Below are 14,465 nucleotides of genomic sequence, written 5' to 3'. Positions count from 1 at the left end.
AAGGCACAAGTGTAAGCAAGTTTCACGACTTTCAGCCAAACGAGGCATGACTTTTGCCTGTTTAAAGTTTGCCTTTTCAAAAAATTGCTATAGCGCCGCCTTTGGCCAATTGGAGTGAGATTGGTTTCAGTGATATTTGGAATGACTCTCTACATTTCTGCAAAGTTTCAAAAAAAACTGCAATAGTTAAAATCTATGGAATACTGGGATTTTTGAGCTTTGGACCTATGCCGACACAAAATAGGGAGCGGATTTTCCATAAGTGAAAAAATGCAGAAGTTAGGAGCCAATGACTGTTTTTCATATAATTCAAAATGGTGAGCCCTGTAAAAAATAAATCTTAGCCTGTTGGGTGCCCACCCAGCCTAATGGCGCCTAGGCAATTGCCTACAGTACTCTGCATATTGGCTGTGCCAGGTCTGTCTCTATGCATTTGATGTGTTACCTTGTGTTTATGTTTACTGTAAATCGCTCTGGATTAAGACCGTCTGCTAAATGCAAAAATTGTAATTACGGGGCCAGAGCTCAGCTCTGGACCTGTTTTATTATTCACTTTATTTTAGTTCTTCTGCCACTTTTCGCAGTTCTGGCTGAACCGTGCTGTCGCTTTCTACGAAACTCGGCTATATGGTAGATGGTCATGAAAAACGATCAAGAAATAATTCTCACAATCTTTCGTCCAAAGGTGGCGCTATAGCACTCAATTGAAAATGGCAACTTTGTACAGGTACAACTCATGCCCTGTTTGACCTACAGCCATGAAACTTGGATACACATATGCGTCTCCTCATGCTGAACAACTTTCACCCTCTGACTTTTGACCTCTGACCTTTAGATCTCCCACCATTTTGAATTATATGAAAAACAGTCATTGGCTCCTAACTTATGGAAAATCCGCTCCCTATTTTATGTCGGCATAGGTCCAAAGTTCATGTGTAAAAGGTTTTGTGCAAATTGCTCAAAAATCCCAAGGATTCCATAGATTTTAACTATTGCAGTTTTATGAAAATTATTCATCTATGCCTAAAACATACATGCAGACTCACATTTCTTTGAAACTTTGCAGAAATGTACAGGGTCATTCCAAATTTCACTGAAACCAATCTTACTCCAATTGGCCAAAGGGGGGCGCTATAGCAATTTTTTGAAAATGCAAACTTTAAACAGGCATAAGTCATGCCTCGTTTGGCCGAAAGTCGTGAAACTTGCTTACACTTGTGCCTTGACTCATGAGGAACACATGTATCGCTTTGACCAGTAAGCTCCGGCCTTAGATTGTCCGCAATTTTGAGCAGTTTGAAAAATACTTGTTTTTGGCAGTTCTGGCTTAACCGTGCATACGCTTTTTACGAAACTCGGCCATATGGTAGATGCTCATGAAAAACTACCAAGAAATAATTCTCACACTCATTCGTCAAAGGATGGCGCTATAGCACTCAATTGAAAGTGCCAACTTTGAACAGGTACAACTCATGCCCTGTTAGACCTACAACCATGAAACTTCGATACACACATGCGTCTCTTCATGCCCGACAACTTTCGTGGTCTGACTTTTGACCTCTGACCTTTAGATCGCCCACCATTTTGAATTATATGAAAAACAGCCATTGGCTCATAACTTCTGCATTTTTTCACTTATGGAAAATCCGCCGCTTTTGTTTTGTCGGCAAAGGTCCTAAGTTCATGTGTAAAATGTTTTGTGCAGATTACTCAAAAATCCCAGGAGGAAATAGATTTTAACTATTGCAGTTTTATGAAAATTATTCATCTGCCCCTAACACATACATGCAAGACTCACATTTATTTGAAACGTTGCAGTAATGTAGAGAGTTCCAAATATCACTGAAACCAATCTCACTCCAATTGGGCAGGCAAGGCTCGCGTCACTCCGCGGCCGCGGCTGGCCCCGCCCCCTCTTGGTGGTGTCAAAGGGCTCAGGCTCACAACAACAACATCTCTTTCACTCCACTCGGAATATCGCTAGTAGCCTAGCAGGTGGAAAGTAGCTTAGTGTTCGTGCTCGTTTTCAAATAAAAGACACATTCAACATGTGACATTGACTTACAGAGTGAAGTTTGTCTACATAAAATAATTATGTATATGTAAATAGAACCGCTCTACAACCGATCTACAAGCTAAAGATGCATTTGTGTGTGAATTTAGTTTCAATAGTGCTTTCATTCAATGCTAATAGAACCGCATTCTTTTACCTGATTAAAATGCATAGGCCTATCCTGATATCCATTCAAACGGTGATCAAAATGCTAAAGCTGCATTCATTCAATGCAAATAGAACCAGATCCTGATGATGGCTCAGGTCACCAGTTCAGTTGACTAAAATCACCTGTTGATGATCACATTATAATATGGATGGGCAGAGGACATTTTACATAGTCGATCTACAAGCTCACATTTTATACATCTGAAAAGTTACTCTATCAGTGGTGTAAAGTAACTAAGTACATTTACTCAAGTACTGTACTTAAAGGACGACTTCACCACTTTTCAACATATCTTCATATAATAGGTCCTCACTAATGCTCATGATAAAATGATACAATCTTTTTCTACTTGGTCTGTGTCTCATTAATCTCTCAAGAACAGATTCCGACCTGCGGTGGAATCTGTCGGAGCGGTTCGTCCTAACGTGTGCGCATTGGCTAAAAGTGGGCGTGCCTTCAGATCAGGAAGTGGGCCGCGCTTTACCCAAACAAATGTAGTGGGCGTGATTCACGTGTCCATCCACCCTCCCCCCCTCGAAACTAGCCGAAACTAATTTAACAATAGCGTCCTCGGAGCGGACAAAACCACGGAAAGATATTCACATTTTAAATTACTCTTTCATCATAGAAACAAGTGGGCTTATAACCAAAACCATCCATGTTCTCTGGGAGAAGTGGTGTTAGTGTTCCGTGTAGAAATATTGTTAGTGGGAATGAAAACATGGTCGCACCAACCGGAAGTGATGCGCTGAAGGCAGACATGAAACCGGAGTTTCCCTGCGCACTGATCTTCCATTTTCCTCCCGCCAGACCCCACAGACAATATCAGAAAACAGAGGTCGCTGTTTTTCATTTTCTGTGGGGTCTGGCTACGCGAGACTAGTGTCTCATAGGAGGGCTGTGGACAGTCCAGAAACCCGTCTACCAGTGACATCATCGTTAGGCAGGATTTTCTTTTCCAAAAAGATTAAAAAAAAATTATTCAGATTTTTATTAAGGCGAGAACAATGGGATCTATTATTGCATTGCAACTTTCCAGGAATACAAAGCCTGCAGTTTCTATTAGCTTGGATTCCCCATCGATGATGTCACTGGTAGACGGGTTTCTGAACTGTCTACAGCCCTCCTCTGAGACACAGACTGAGTAGAAAAAAATTGTACCATTTTATCATGAGCATTAGTGAGGACCTATTATATGAAGATATGTTGAAAAGTGGTGAAGTCGTCCTTTAAGTACACTTCTGAGGATGTTTTACTTTACTGGAGTATTTCCCCATTTTCAATAATTTTACCTCAGAGGGAAATATTGTACTTTTACTCCACAACAATTATTTGACAGCTTTAGTTACTTTGCTGATTTATCACAAAACATACATTAACCACTTCAGCCCTATATATATTTTGGCCATTTGAAAATAGCCGATCTACAAGCTCCCAATGCGATGCATTGTGAGCTTGTAGATCTGCCATTTTAAAAAGATTTGTATACATTATGAACTTGTGGAATGGGACATTCTGCATAAAGAGTAGTAATTTCTGCTTTTGGTACTTTTAAGTACATTTTGAATTTAATGACACGGTACACACTGTTTAACACTCAGCTGAATCACTTTATGTAAGGTCAGCATGTCACATGTAAAATATTGCACAATTTGTCTTTGTACCGTTTTTGTGAGTCTATATCCAACTTGTCCACATAGCTCCCCTTCTCCTTGCAGCTGGCTTTTAACATGGTTGACACGGAACGTGTTGAATGTACCGCTGTTTGTACTAGCTAAATAGAGTACCCTATTGGGTGGGTCGGTATAGTGACACAACCAGCTTGGCTGCTCTTGGCTATGCAGCCCAAAACACGCCCCCCTCCAACGAACTTTGCCAGCCCTATTGGCCAAAGGGGGGCGCTATAGCAATTTTTTGAAAATGCAAACTTTAAACAGGCAAAAGTCATGCCTCGTTTGGCCGAAAGTCGTGAAACTTGCTTACACTTGTGCCTTGACTCATGAGGAACACATCTATCGCTTTGACCAGTAAGCTCTGCCCTTAGATTGTCCGCAATTTTGAGCAGTTTGAAAAACACTTAAACCCAGGATTTTTCAGCTATTTCTCCCTTAAATGAGTGCCTCACAATCTCAAGGTCGTCAGTTCAAGCCTCACTTGGTGCAGACTTCATTTAAATTGAATTGCAAACAACATGACTGTATCAATGAATACATGTGCAAATGGTAAAGATAACCTGAAATGCTTATTTGAGAGTACGTTTTTTCAATGTATGACATATTTCATTCTGAAAAGCCGATCTACAATCTCAAAACTTTTCAGATAGCAACGTGTTTCTGAGCTTGTAGATCGGCTGCTTTCACTGTTTTCGGTTGCGAGGAGACATACAATTTCTCTATTGGTGAATGATTTGTGAACGAGTGATCTTAGTGTTGGCTTGATTAATGACAGAAGGCAAGAGTTTATGATCTTCAACAGACAACATCAGCCTGGACAAAGCTATAGCACTATAGGTAGTGTTGCAGCCTATTAGTCCGAAGGTTGAGAGTTCGATTCCTGTTAATGGCAATAGGTTGAGATGTCCAATAAATCCATTCTGTTTCCATCTCTCTCTCTCATCAATCTATTCCGTGTCCATGGCTCTCTCTCTCTCTCTCTCTCTCTCTCTTCAATCTATTCCGTTTCCATGTCTGTCTGTCTGTCTGTCTCTCTCTCTCTCTCTCTCTCTCTCCAATCTATTCCGTTTCTCTCTCTCTCTCTCTCTCCAGTTTCCATGTCTCTCTCTGTCTCCAGTTTCTCTCTCTCTCTCTCTCTCTCTCTCTCTCTCTCTCTCTCTCTCTCCAGTTTCCATGTCTGGCCCCGTATTATCGCTGCTTGCAGCTATATTTTGGCTTTTGTATTTTACACAATGTCCTAGTTGTTTGTGTTTTTTTTTAAATAGGCCTAGCCTTACTTATTATTAAATAATAGGCTATGGGGTGGGGCGCCAGGTAAAATCCTGCCTAAGGCACCAAATTCCTCAGGGCCGGCACTGCCCGACGTTAATCGAACCCAGGACCTTCCAGCTGTGAGGCAACAGCGCTACCGACTACCCACCGTGCCCCCCAATTAACATTCATAAACACACAATTTGTAACACTTAATATAATGGATCAGTGGCTGCTTATTGCAACTAATAAAACAACCTTTGGGAATAAATAAAGTATAACGTTAACTTTTATGACTTACTGAATTGCAGTGTTGTGTGTTTACATTGTCTATGCTATGTTGAATTTTGACATTTACATTATTTGAAGAAAACTAAATTCTATCACATAAAACCTTGGTGGCCCTCTGTGGTAACTCTGAGGACCCCTAAGGGTCCCAGACGCCCTGTTGTAACTCTGAGGACCCTCCTAGGGGTCCTGGACCCCCTGTTGAAGAGCCATGGACTACGTGGCAGCTTTGTTTACTGAAGCCTATTGGAGGAACACAGAGCAACAGGCTTTCCCACAAACACTGATACACGTTGGTAGAAAATTTAATATTCATGAGCTTGTGCTGAGCCTCAGTATATAAAGCTGAACAATCCTGTCTGCTACATTCTCATCCACCACAAGGATGAAGGCTGCTGTTACTCTGCTGCTCCACCTGGTGGTCCTGTTGTGTTTGTCTAGGACAGTGGTTCAGGGACAGGATGGATGGCAATTGAGTGTAATCTGTCCCTGTGCCAACAACGAGTTAGCTGAAGATCAGACCCGAAGACCAGAAGTTCGACCCGATCTCCTAATTAGAGGTAATTCATCATCAGTATGATACGCTGAATGAACTTTAATAGATGTTTCTACTGAGAAGGACATTAATGTTTATCCAATCGTTCTCATCTGTTTGATCACATCTGTTGTGTGACCTCACTTGCTTAAAGACGGTGTGCCGTGATTTTCAGTGACCCCCACCCCCTAAAACATAATCATCAGGTATTATGGTTATACTAGGAGGAAGATTTTTTTCAAAAAAGTGTACAGAAATTGTTAAAATTATGTTTTTATGTGGACACGCCTCCAGTTCATTAAGTATACCTGGTTTCACCTATAGCACCTCCTCCACCACCTTAGCACCACCCACCTGTCCTAGTCCCTCCTCCTCCTCATGCCCAGACCTGTTGTGTTATGATAATGAGGGGGAGGGTATGTTTTTACTGGTTACATGGCGGCTTTCCGACATGTCGCCTTTCCGACGTTAACAAACCCTATACCTAACCCTCACCCTAACCCTAACCGCACGCGGAAGCCACTAGTCGGAGTGGCGAGATGTCGGCATGGAAGACGGTTACCGTTTTTACTATGTCACTAAAGCGCTGTTTTTCTATTGGCACGTTTGACCCTCAAGGTTTCAGCCTCCAGGAAGAAACTCCAAATAGTCAGAGAAGACATAAAACACCATAAAACCACCACCAGGGGCTTAATGAAGTTCTATCAACCGCATAGACACATGAAAAACAGAAAAAGTGCAAAAACATGGCACCAGCTCTTTAATATAAAAGATTTAATTCATGTGTTTACAGCCTTGCAGAATGAGATGTCGGCTCTGAAGACACAGAACTCAGGTGAATTCATCTCACATAAACTTTAATAGATGGTTCTGCTGAGAATAACATGATGTGTATCCAGTCATTTTGACATGTGACCTCGATGTATTTATATTTACTATATAAATGTATTATTTAAATGACTATAAAGTTTCAATTCATGTGTTTATATTCTTGCAGAATGACCTGTCAGCCCTGTATCCAATCTTTTTGACATGTGACCTTGCTCTATTATGTTTACTATCTCTGTCTTTGGCCCTGAAGACAGAGAACCGAGACTATCGGCCCTATTCCAGACCAATATAAAGCCGCACCCGTTAACCATTACCTGTGATTTTCTACCCATTAACCGTGAAATACGGATAACAGAGCTGGCACTGTCCCTAAACACTATTCTGCGCTTGCTATACCCGCTCTGCATTGTGCCGATTCCATTATTTGCACGGAGGTGTGGTCGTGGGCGTGTTGTTGCTACATCCCCAAAATTGCTACTCTGGACACACCTTTGGGAAAGCGCACAGCGGACTCTAAAACCACCCGCAGTGCCAACTTGGTTTCGGTTTGTAGAGCGCACAGACTTGCAATGGATTCCCACATCTCTCTACTAGGCTATTATTGTCAACAAATCTATGTGATTCTAATTTTCCTAATCAGCAGAAGGCAGGGTGTTAATTCCTTGTGTCAATTGTGTTTATATAAGATGATAGTCTATTTAAAGAAGACAATTTGTGCATCGCGCAATGCAATGCTCTCCATATTACACACGTCAGTTTTATTCATCGATTACGCAAGAAATAATGAACTGATTACAAAAACATGAAATGATCTCTAATCAGTAACATGTAGGTGATACGTATGTCTATCAAATGTGGTTTTATTGAAAGGCAATCAAAGGCTAGAGCTTATAGCAACCCAACGTTGGGTGTATGTTTCCATGTAAAATCCCCACGGTGCGGCTGCAGAGCTGAAGAGCTGTGTTGCCAGAATTTGCGAGAAATAAGCAACCAGGTCTATGAAAACAAGCCCAAAAGAAGCGACTATAATAGGCCACATGAGCAAACCTATATATGTCGTCCATTAAACAATGTGCATATTTATATATGTTGGCTATTTGAAAATCAACGATCTACAAGCTCACAACCGTTCTACAATTGTTTACAAGCAACTTCAGAAAAACGTCCAATGTGGCTTATAATAATCAGACCACCAGGCAATACTGCAGACAGGGAGATAGGAGAGCGTAAGATTGGATTGGGGATAATGGCTAGCGCAGTCTTCTCTTAAAGGTAATGGCATCTGGCACATATATATATATATATGTGTGTGTCAGCGTGTGTGTGTGTGTGTGTGTGTGTGTGTGTGTGTGTGTGTGTGTGTGTGTGTGTGTGTGTGTGTGTGTGTGTGTGTGTGTGTGTGTGTGTGTGAACAGCTAATCTCTGTTGGACCGACCGGCATGAAAGCCAAGGAAGAACTTGACCCTCAATTTCTCGATTTTCGTCCATTCAGTGTTTTCTTCGAAACACACTTTTTCCCCCCTTCCAGTTGTCTATAACTGCCGTCCAATTATGCGGGGTAGAAACATGGGTTGAAACCCAGCCTGCCGGAGACATGCATTCCAAAGAGCGCACTCTTCTTGTTTATTTTCTTCTGGCTTTGCACTGTTTGTCTGATTTAAATGACTATAACAGTTTTAATTCATGTGTTTACAGCATTACAGAATGATATGTCAGACCTGAAGACACAGAGCACAGGTGAATTATAAAAACATAAACAACATAAACATAATATAATATAGATGGTTCTGCTGAGAATAAGGTGTATCCAGTCCTTTTGACACCTGACCTCACTCTATTTATATATACTATATACAAATATTTCAATGTTTCATCTCACATAATATTTAATAAATGGTTCTTGCTGAGAATAACATTATGTGTAACCAGTCTCTTTTTTTTTTTACATCGTTCTATTTATATTTACTTTACCTTTCATGTGTTTACAGCCTTGCAGAATGATACGTCAGCCCTGAAGACACAGAACTCAGGTGAATTCATCTCACATACACTTTAATAAATGATTCTGCTGAGAATAACATTATGTCTTTTTCATTTTCTATTAATGTGTGGCCTTACTCTGTTTATGTTTAAGATTATTTAAATGACTATTCATGTGTTTACAGCATTACAGAATGATGTGTCGGACCTGAAGACAGAGAACTCAGGTGAATTCATCTCACATAAACTTTAATAAACATAAAACAAAAAGTTCTAAATGTGTAGGATTCCACTCTAACAGACTTCAGTTATGAGTATTGAGGAGACAAGGATTAACCTGTGTACCCCCATGTACCCCATGTACCCCTTGTACCCCCATGTACCCCCATATACCCCCATGTACCGTGTCTTTTTCATTTTCTCTTAATGTGTGGCCTCACTCTGTTTATGTTTAAGATGATTTAAATGACTGTTAAAGATTTTAATTCATGTGTTTACAGCTTTACAGAATGATGTGTCAGCCCTGAAGACACAGAACTCAGGTCAATTAATCTTATATAAACATACAAGATATAATATATATATATAATATAGATGGTTCTGCTGAGAATAAGGTGTATCCAGTCTTTTTGACACGTGACCTCACTCTATATATATATATACTATATAAAAAATATTTCAATGTTTGATCTCCCATAATATTTGATAGATGGTTCTGCTGAGAATAACTTTATGTGTATCCAGTCTTTTTTACATCGTTCAATTTATAATTAATTCATGAAAAAATGTTATTTAACTAAATGTGTAAGTTTCTATTAATGTGTTTACAGCCTTGCAGAATAATGTGTCGGCTCTGAAGACAGAGAACTCAGGTGAATTTTTTTTTTTATATCTGAACATTATTATTTCTTCAAAAGTAAAGTTCAACTTCAAACATGATGAACATAATTACTTCAAAGTCAAATGTTCTTGCTGTTGAAATTGAGCTTCTACCTCAGTGACAACTAGAAAAAGTGCTCCTCGGAGCACAGGTCTCCGCCAGGTCACGTCGTTATTGTGGCCTCCTAGTGGCGCTATAATAGGCCAATGTGAAAGGGGTGGCATTTCTTCCTCGGCCTAGTGGGAATGTGCGTGCATTCATGATTTGAGGCATTTTGTTGCAAAAATGTGTTTTGCTAAATTAGACCTGCTGGTGGCGCTATAACAGGCCAATGTGAAAAGGGGGCATTTCTTCCTTGGCCTAGTGGGAATGTGCGTGCAAATTTTCATGGAAATCACACGCTGCGTTCATGATTTGAGACATTTTGTTCAAAACGGACCAATCCTGCCAACTTTGGAAGCCAACCTTAGCCAATCAGGATGGAATATGAAATATCGGACAGATCCGTCTTGATCACATGACTATAGAGATACTGTGTACCGATTTGTGTGATATTTGGATAAAATCTGTAGGAGTAATATCCAAAAATGGGTTTTGCACAAATCGGCCTCCTGGTGGCGCTATAACAGGCCCATGTGAAAGATTTGGGGCAGAGGTTCTGCTGTGGCATCGAGGGAGTGTGTGTGTGTGTGTGTGTGTGTGTGTGTGTGTGTGTGTGTGTGTGTGTGTGTGTGTGTGTGTGTGAATATTCTGCCCTTGTACCATGGATCAGCATAGACAGATAGCGAACGAGAAATCCACATCTCCAAAAAAGAGGACAAGGTGTAACTTTTCTTGTACTTTACTTGAAGAATGTCAGAATTAAATCCGTAAAAAGACAATAGTTTCCAAGGCTCTTAGTAGAACAGAAAAACAGTGTGTAGGCAGCAGAGAAACTGTGTGGCTGCAGCAGTGAGACTCAGTTACTTGTGGCTGTGGAATGTATCACACCTGCTACTTACTACTGTGATTGCACTGTCACACCTGTTACTACTTCAGTGATAATCAGAAGCATTGGACTGGGTTAAATATTTGACCAAATTACCAAACATAGCCACAAGAGGGAGTTATCCTTACAGACTCATTGTAAGTAAATAGAAAACATAATACAGGATACAATAAATGTATGCAAATACACAGATATTAAACAAATCTGAAGCCAGTGGCAGCACAGTGAAGTTTCACAGCGACCGGGCCAACGGTGGCGGAGATTAGCTGGTAACAGACAGAAGGACGGACACACGGACAGACGGACAGAGGGTAAAACATACTCTCTCGCCATGCCTTCGGCCTGGCGGAGACAATAAAGAGTTTCTGTTTCTGATTCCTGTCTTCACAGAGAGAAAGGTGGCTTTCTCTGCTGCACTGGGGGGCCCAGGATTTGTGGGACCCTTCACCACTGACACACCACTGGTTTTCAAAGACGTAGTGACCAACATCGGCCAGGCCTACAACAGCGTTACAGGTACTGACCCTTCTCATCTACACAGCAGTGGTTCTCACACTGGATCATGTCAAGGACCCCCAGTTTGATATATATTAGGACCACGGACCCCCATAACTCTGAGAGTGTAAAAAAGGAACCAAATCCATTCCGGGCCCATTTCACTCTCAGAGTTACAGACCTGTAAGGGTCCATTTGGTTCCATTTGTACACTCTCAGAGTTACAGACCTGTAAGGGTCCATTTGGTTCCATTTGTACACTCTCAGACTTACAGACCTGTAAGGGTCCATTTGGTTTATAACTATCAATCATTTAACCGGGGACCCCCTGGAACCCCCTAAAGGTCCCTGGACACAGACCGCACATAGAGAACCGTTGCATACAGTTCTGTGAAGTAGCCATGTGAGTATATTTGTCTCTAAATCATATTGTTTTGCATACAGTATATTAGGTTTGTCATGTTTGGATAATTACTGTATGTGTAGATTTATTTGTTTGTTTGTTTCTCATTGTGTTGATGTGTGTTGGTAATCAGTGGTACCGTACATAAACATAGTATTGTCACTGTCAGATGGAAACCTTGTATGTCCAAAACTGTTACATTTTAGGAAATGTAAAACATTGTGTTCCTGTGTTCCAATACAATACAATACTATGTAGTTATTATGTATTAATATAATAACCTGTGTTCCAATGGATACAATGTAGTTATTATTTAGTTATAATTTAGTCGCAAGCTCTTATTAATACTTTTCATTGGTTCAATATTTATAAAACCCACAGACACTTTAACACGTTCACTGACACAAATATCAGATCTACAAACTCACAACACATTGTGATTGCTATTCTAGCAACTTTTGCATGACACTGCTCTACAACAAGGTAGGGCATTAATTAGACCAAAAAAAACATTACAAATTGAAGCATGGAGATACAAGGTTTCCACCTGACAGTGACAATATGCTCCAGATGTTATCATACATGTTATGATCCACTAATGTGTGTTTGTTCTGCTCTGATGCAGGTGTGTTCACTGCCCCACTCAGAGGACTGTACTACTTCAGATTCACTGCTTTTGGTCACCGTGATCGTCAGGCTGTGGGTGTGAGACTGTACCATAACGGCAGGAGGATTCTTTGGAACAACTCATACATGGATGGTACCTGGCCTAGTGTGTCTAATGGATTGGCTGTAGAGCTACAGGAAGGTGATGTGGTTGAAATTAAACTTCCTTCAGGTCATAGTGTCTATGATACCAGCGATAAAGAAACCACATTCACTGGTTTCCTGCTCTTTCACATGTAGGGGTGCAACACTTAATCAAACTAATCAATTTAATTGATTGCATATAGAAAAAAATACAAATAAATGATGATTCATTTAAGTCCCTTGGTGTGTTTGCGATTGTCGGCCAACTCAGACAAAGTTTCATGTAATGATGAAAATATACTATCATGCCTTAATGTAATTGGAGGCACGATGCGCCTCCAGTTAATAAGTAATTTATAATACGTAGGCTACTGTATATTGATCACATGAACGCCACACACAATAGCTATGTCTTATCATCTGATGAGGAAACAGTCGATGAAAGCTGTGGCCAGAATAGATCCATTCCCCATTCCGACTAGGACAGTGATAAATTAATCCAAAAGACGAATTTCCCCTCAGTAATCAATAAGCTCTGGTCCATAATCTATCGGATAGTAGCATCCCACTTTGTTCATTAGAAAAGGCTTATATAATATCTTTTCCACGTTTTATTAGCCTTTTATTTGGTCATGGGGTTAAACGTTGAAACTTCTTTATGCTCATTACACACGAGAGCATTACGTTCAGCTGATCCATCGCTTCCAGACAGAACAGATGTACGATGCTACTCCGACATCTGTATTTTTTGACAAGAGAAGAAGTTGAACTTGCAGATATTGTGAGAGAAATAAGCAAACAGGTCTAGGAAAACAAGCCCAAAATAAGCAACTATGGCGCTAGGCCATTATGAGCACTATAATTAAACATATATAGGCCTTCTGTATACACTGAAATGATATACTGTATAAATTGAAAATAGCCGAACTACAAGCCTACAAGATCTACAAAATATTTATTTTTTTAAATAGCAGAGCTTGTAGATCCGCCATTTTTTTAAAAATCTTGAAATAAAATGTGGACGATTTTTTTAAACGTTCTTAGAACACAAATCTGGTACGGGGCTCCAGCTGGCACAACACATTTTCAGATGGTGTGGTTATTTACGACCAGCTTAGTGAATCGAGGCCAATGTCTTTCTTTCTCTTACTTCCAGTGGAGTACAGTAAAGTACATTTACTGGAGTAGGCTACTGTACTTAAGTATATTGTGTTGAGTAGAGTACTTCATCCATTACTGCTTAGTTCTCTTTCTCTCTCATTGCTTTGGTCTCTTCATTGTTTTTATCAATTGGTGACGACTTGACCATTTCTTTTGTTCTTTTCTTTAAAAGATTAGTGTTTCACTACAAACACTTAATGTATCTGCTGCTTGTGCATTGTGTGTTACAGTTACAATGTTATTCCAATCAAATAAAATCAACACTTATTGTCTCTGTACAAATCTGTTAATATCCTTACCTTACTAACCCATCAATACATGAACATTCATTGAAACCCTGATGACTAGCAGATGTTCTTTATATCCAGTGGTGCAATTTTGAGACACTTTTATTTTACCTGAGAATTTCCATTTTTCAATCGTTTATACTTTTGAAATGATATGTAATAATACTGTACTTATATGTTGTACTCCACTACGGTTATTTGAATACTTTAGTTATTAGTTAATTTGCAGATTTAGATTATAATTACGAAACATACATTAACCAATTAAGCTCTATTTTATACTTTGGTTATTTGAAAATACAGATACTGTCATTTTCAAAACAGTGACAGGGTTAAATGTACAGAAGCTGTGAGTGTGTCCTTTGTTCTTTGTCATTCTTTCGTGAGACACTCACTATGGGAAACAGCGCCCTCTGGCGATGCAACAGAGCTACACAATACGCTCCCGGGGCCCATTCATTGGACTAGAGGGTATGTCACGTTACCAGCTGTCCCTTCCCCTTTCCGGAAGGACATATAAGGCCCGGTCGTGACGTAGTACTTCCTCTTCAGTTCCTCTGTTCGCAGATGCACTACGGCTACACGCTTATAAAAACTGAAAAGTACATTTTATCAACAAAATCTTCGATTTCCTTGGATCACGAGAGAAACCAGCTGGATTCGGATTAATCCCCCACAGGTTTTCTCTCACATCGCAAAAACAACTTTAACAACTTCTTTC

At 40.1% G+C, this 14,465-nt stretch overlaps 1 protein-coding gene across 1 annotated transcript in view; it reads left to right on the top strand.

Moving 5' to 3' along the window:
- The window catches only part of LOC311056614 (uncharacterized protein), a 15,886-nt gene extending 2,157 nt beyond the window's left edge, over window positions 1–13,729 (top strand). Inside the window, exons 2-10 of the mRNA XM_084073365.1 lie at window positions 5,819–5,994; window positions 6,763–6,804; window positions 8,496–8,537; window positions 8,789–8,830; window positions 8,966–9,007; window positions 9,281–9,322; window positions 9,611–9,652; window positions 11,039–11,164; window positions 12,172–13,729. Of these exons, the coding sequence (XP_083929491.1) occupies window positions 5,820–5,994; window positions 6,763–6,804; window positions 8,496–8,537; window positions 8,789–8,830; window positions 8,966–9,007; window positions 9,281–9,322; window positions 9,611–9,652; window positions 11,039–11,164; window positions 12,172–12,452 (834 nt within the window). The 5' untranslated portion in view covers window position 5,819 and the 3' untranslated portion in view covers window positions 12,453–13,729. The remainder of the gene's footprint in view (window positions 1–5,818; window positions 5,995–6,762; window positions 6,805–8,495; window positions 8,538–8,788; window positions 8,831–8,965; window positions 9,008–9,280; window positions 9,323–9,610; window positions 9,653–11,038; window positions 11,165–12,171) is intronic.
- The last annotated feature ends 736 nt before the right edge of the window (window positions 13,730–14,465 follow it).

Source organism: Gymnoscopelus microlampas (assembly GCF_963454915.1).
Source record: "Gymnoscopelus microlampas genome assembly, chromosome: 2".
Taxonomy (NCBI): Eukaryota; Metazoa; Chordata; class Actinopteri; order Myctophiformes; family Myctophidae; genus Gymnoscopelus; species Gymnoscopelus microlampas.
The sequence above is the reverse complement of the archived record's forward strand: the minus strand, read 5'-3'. Positions and strand labels throughout refer to the sequence as shown.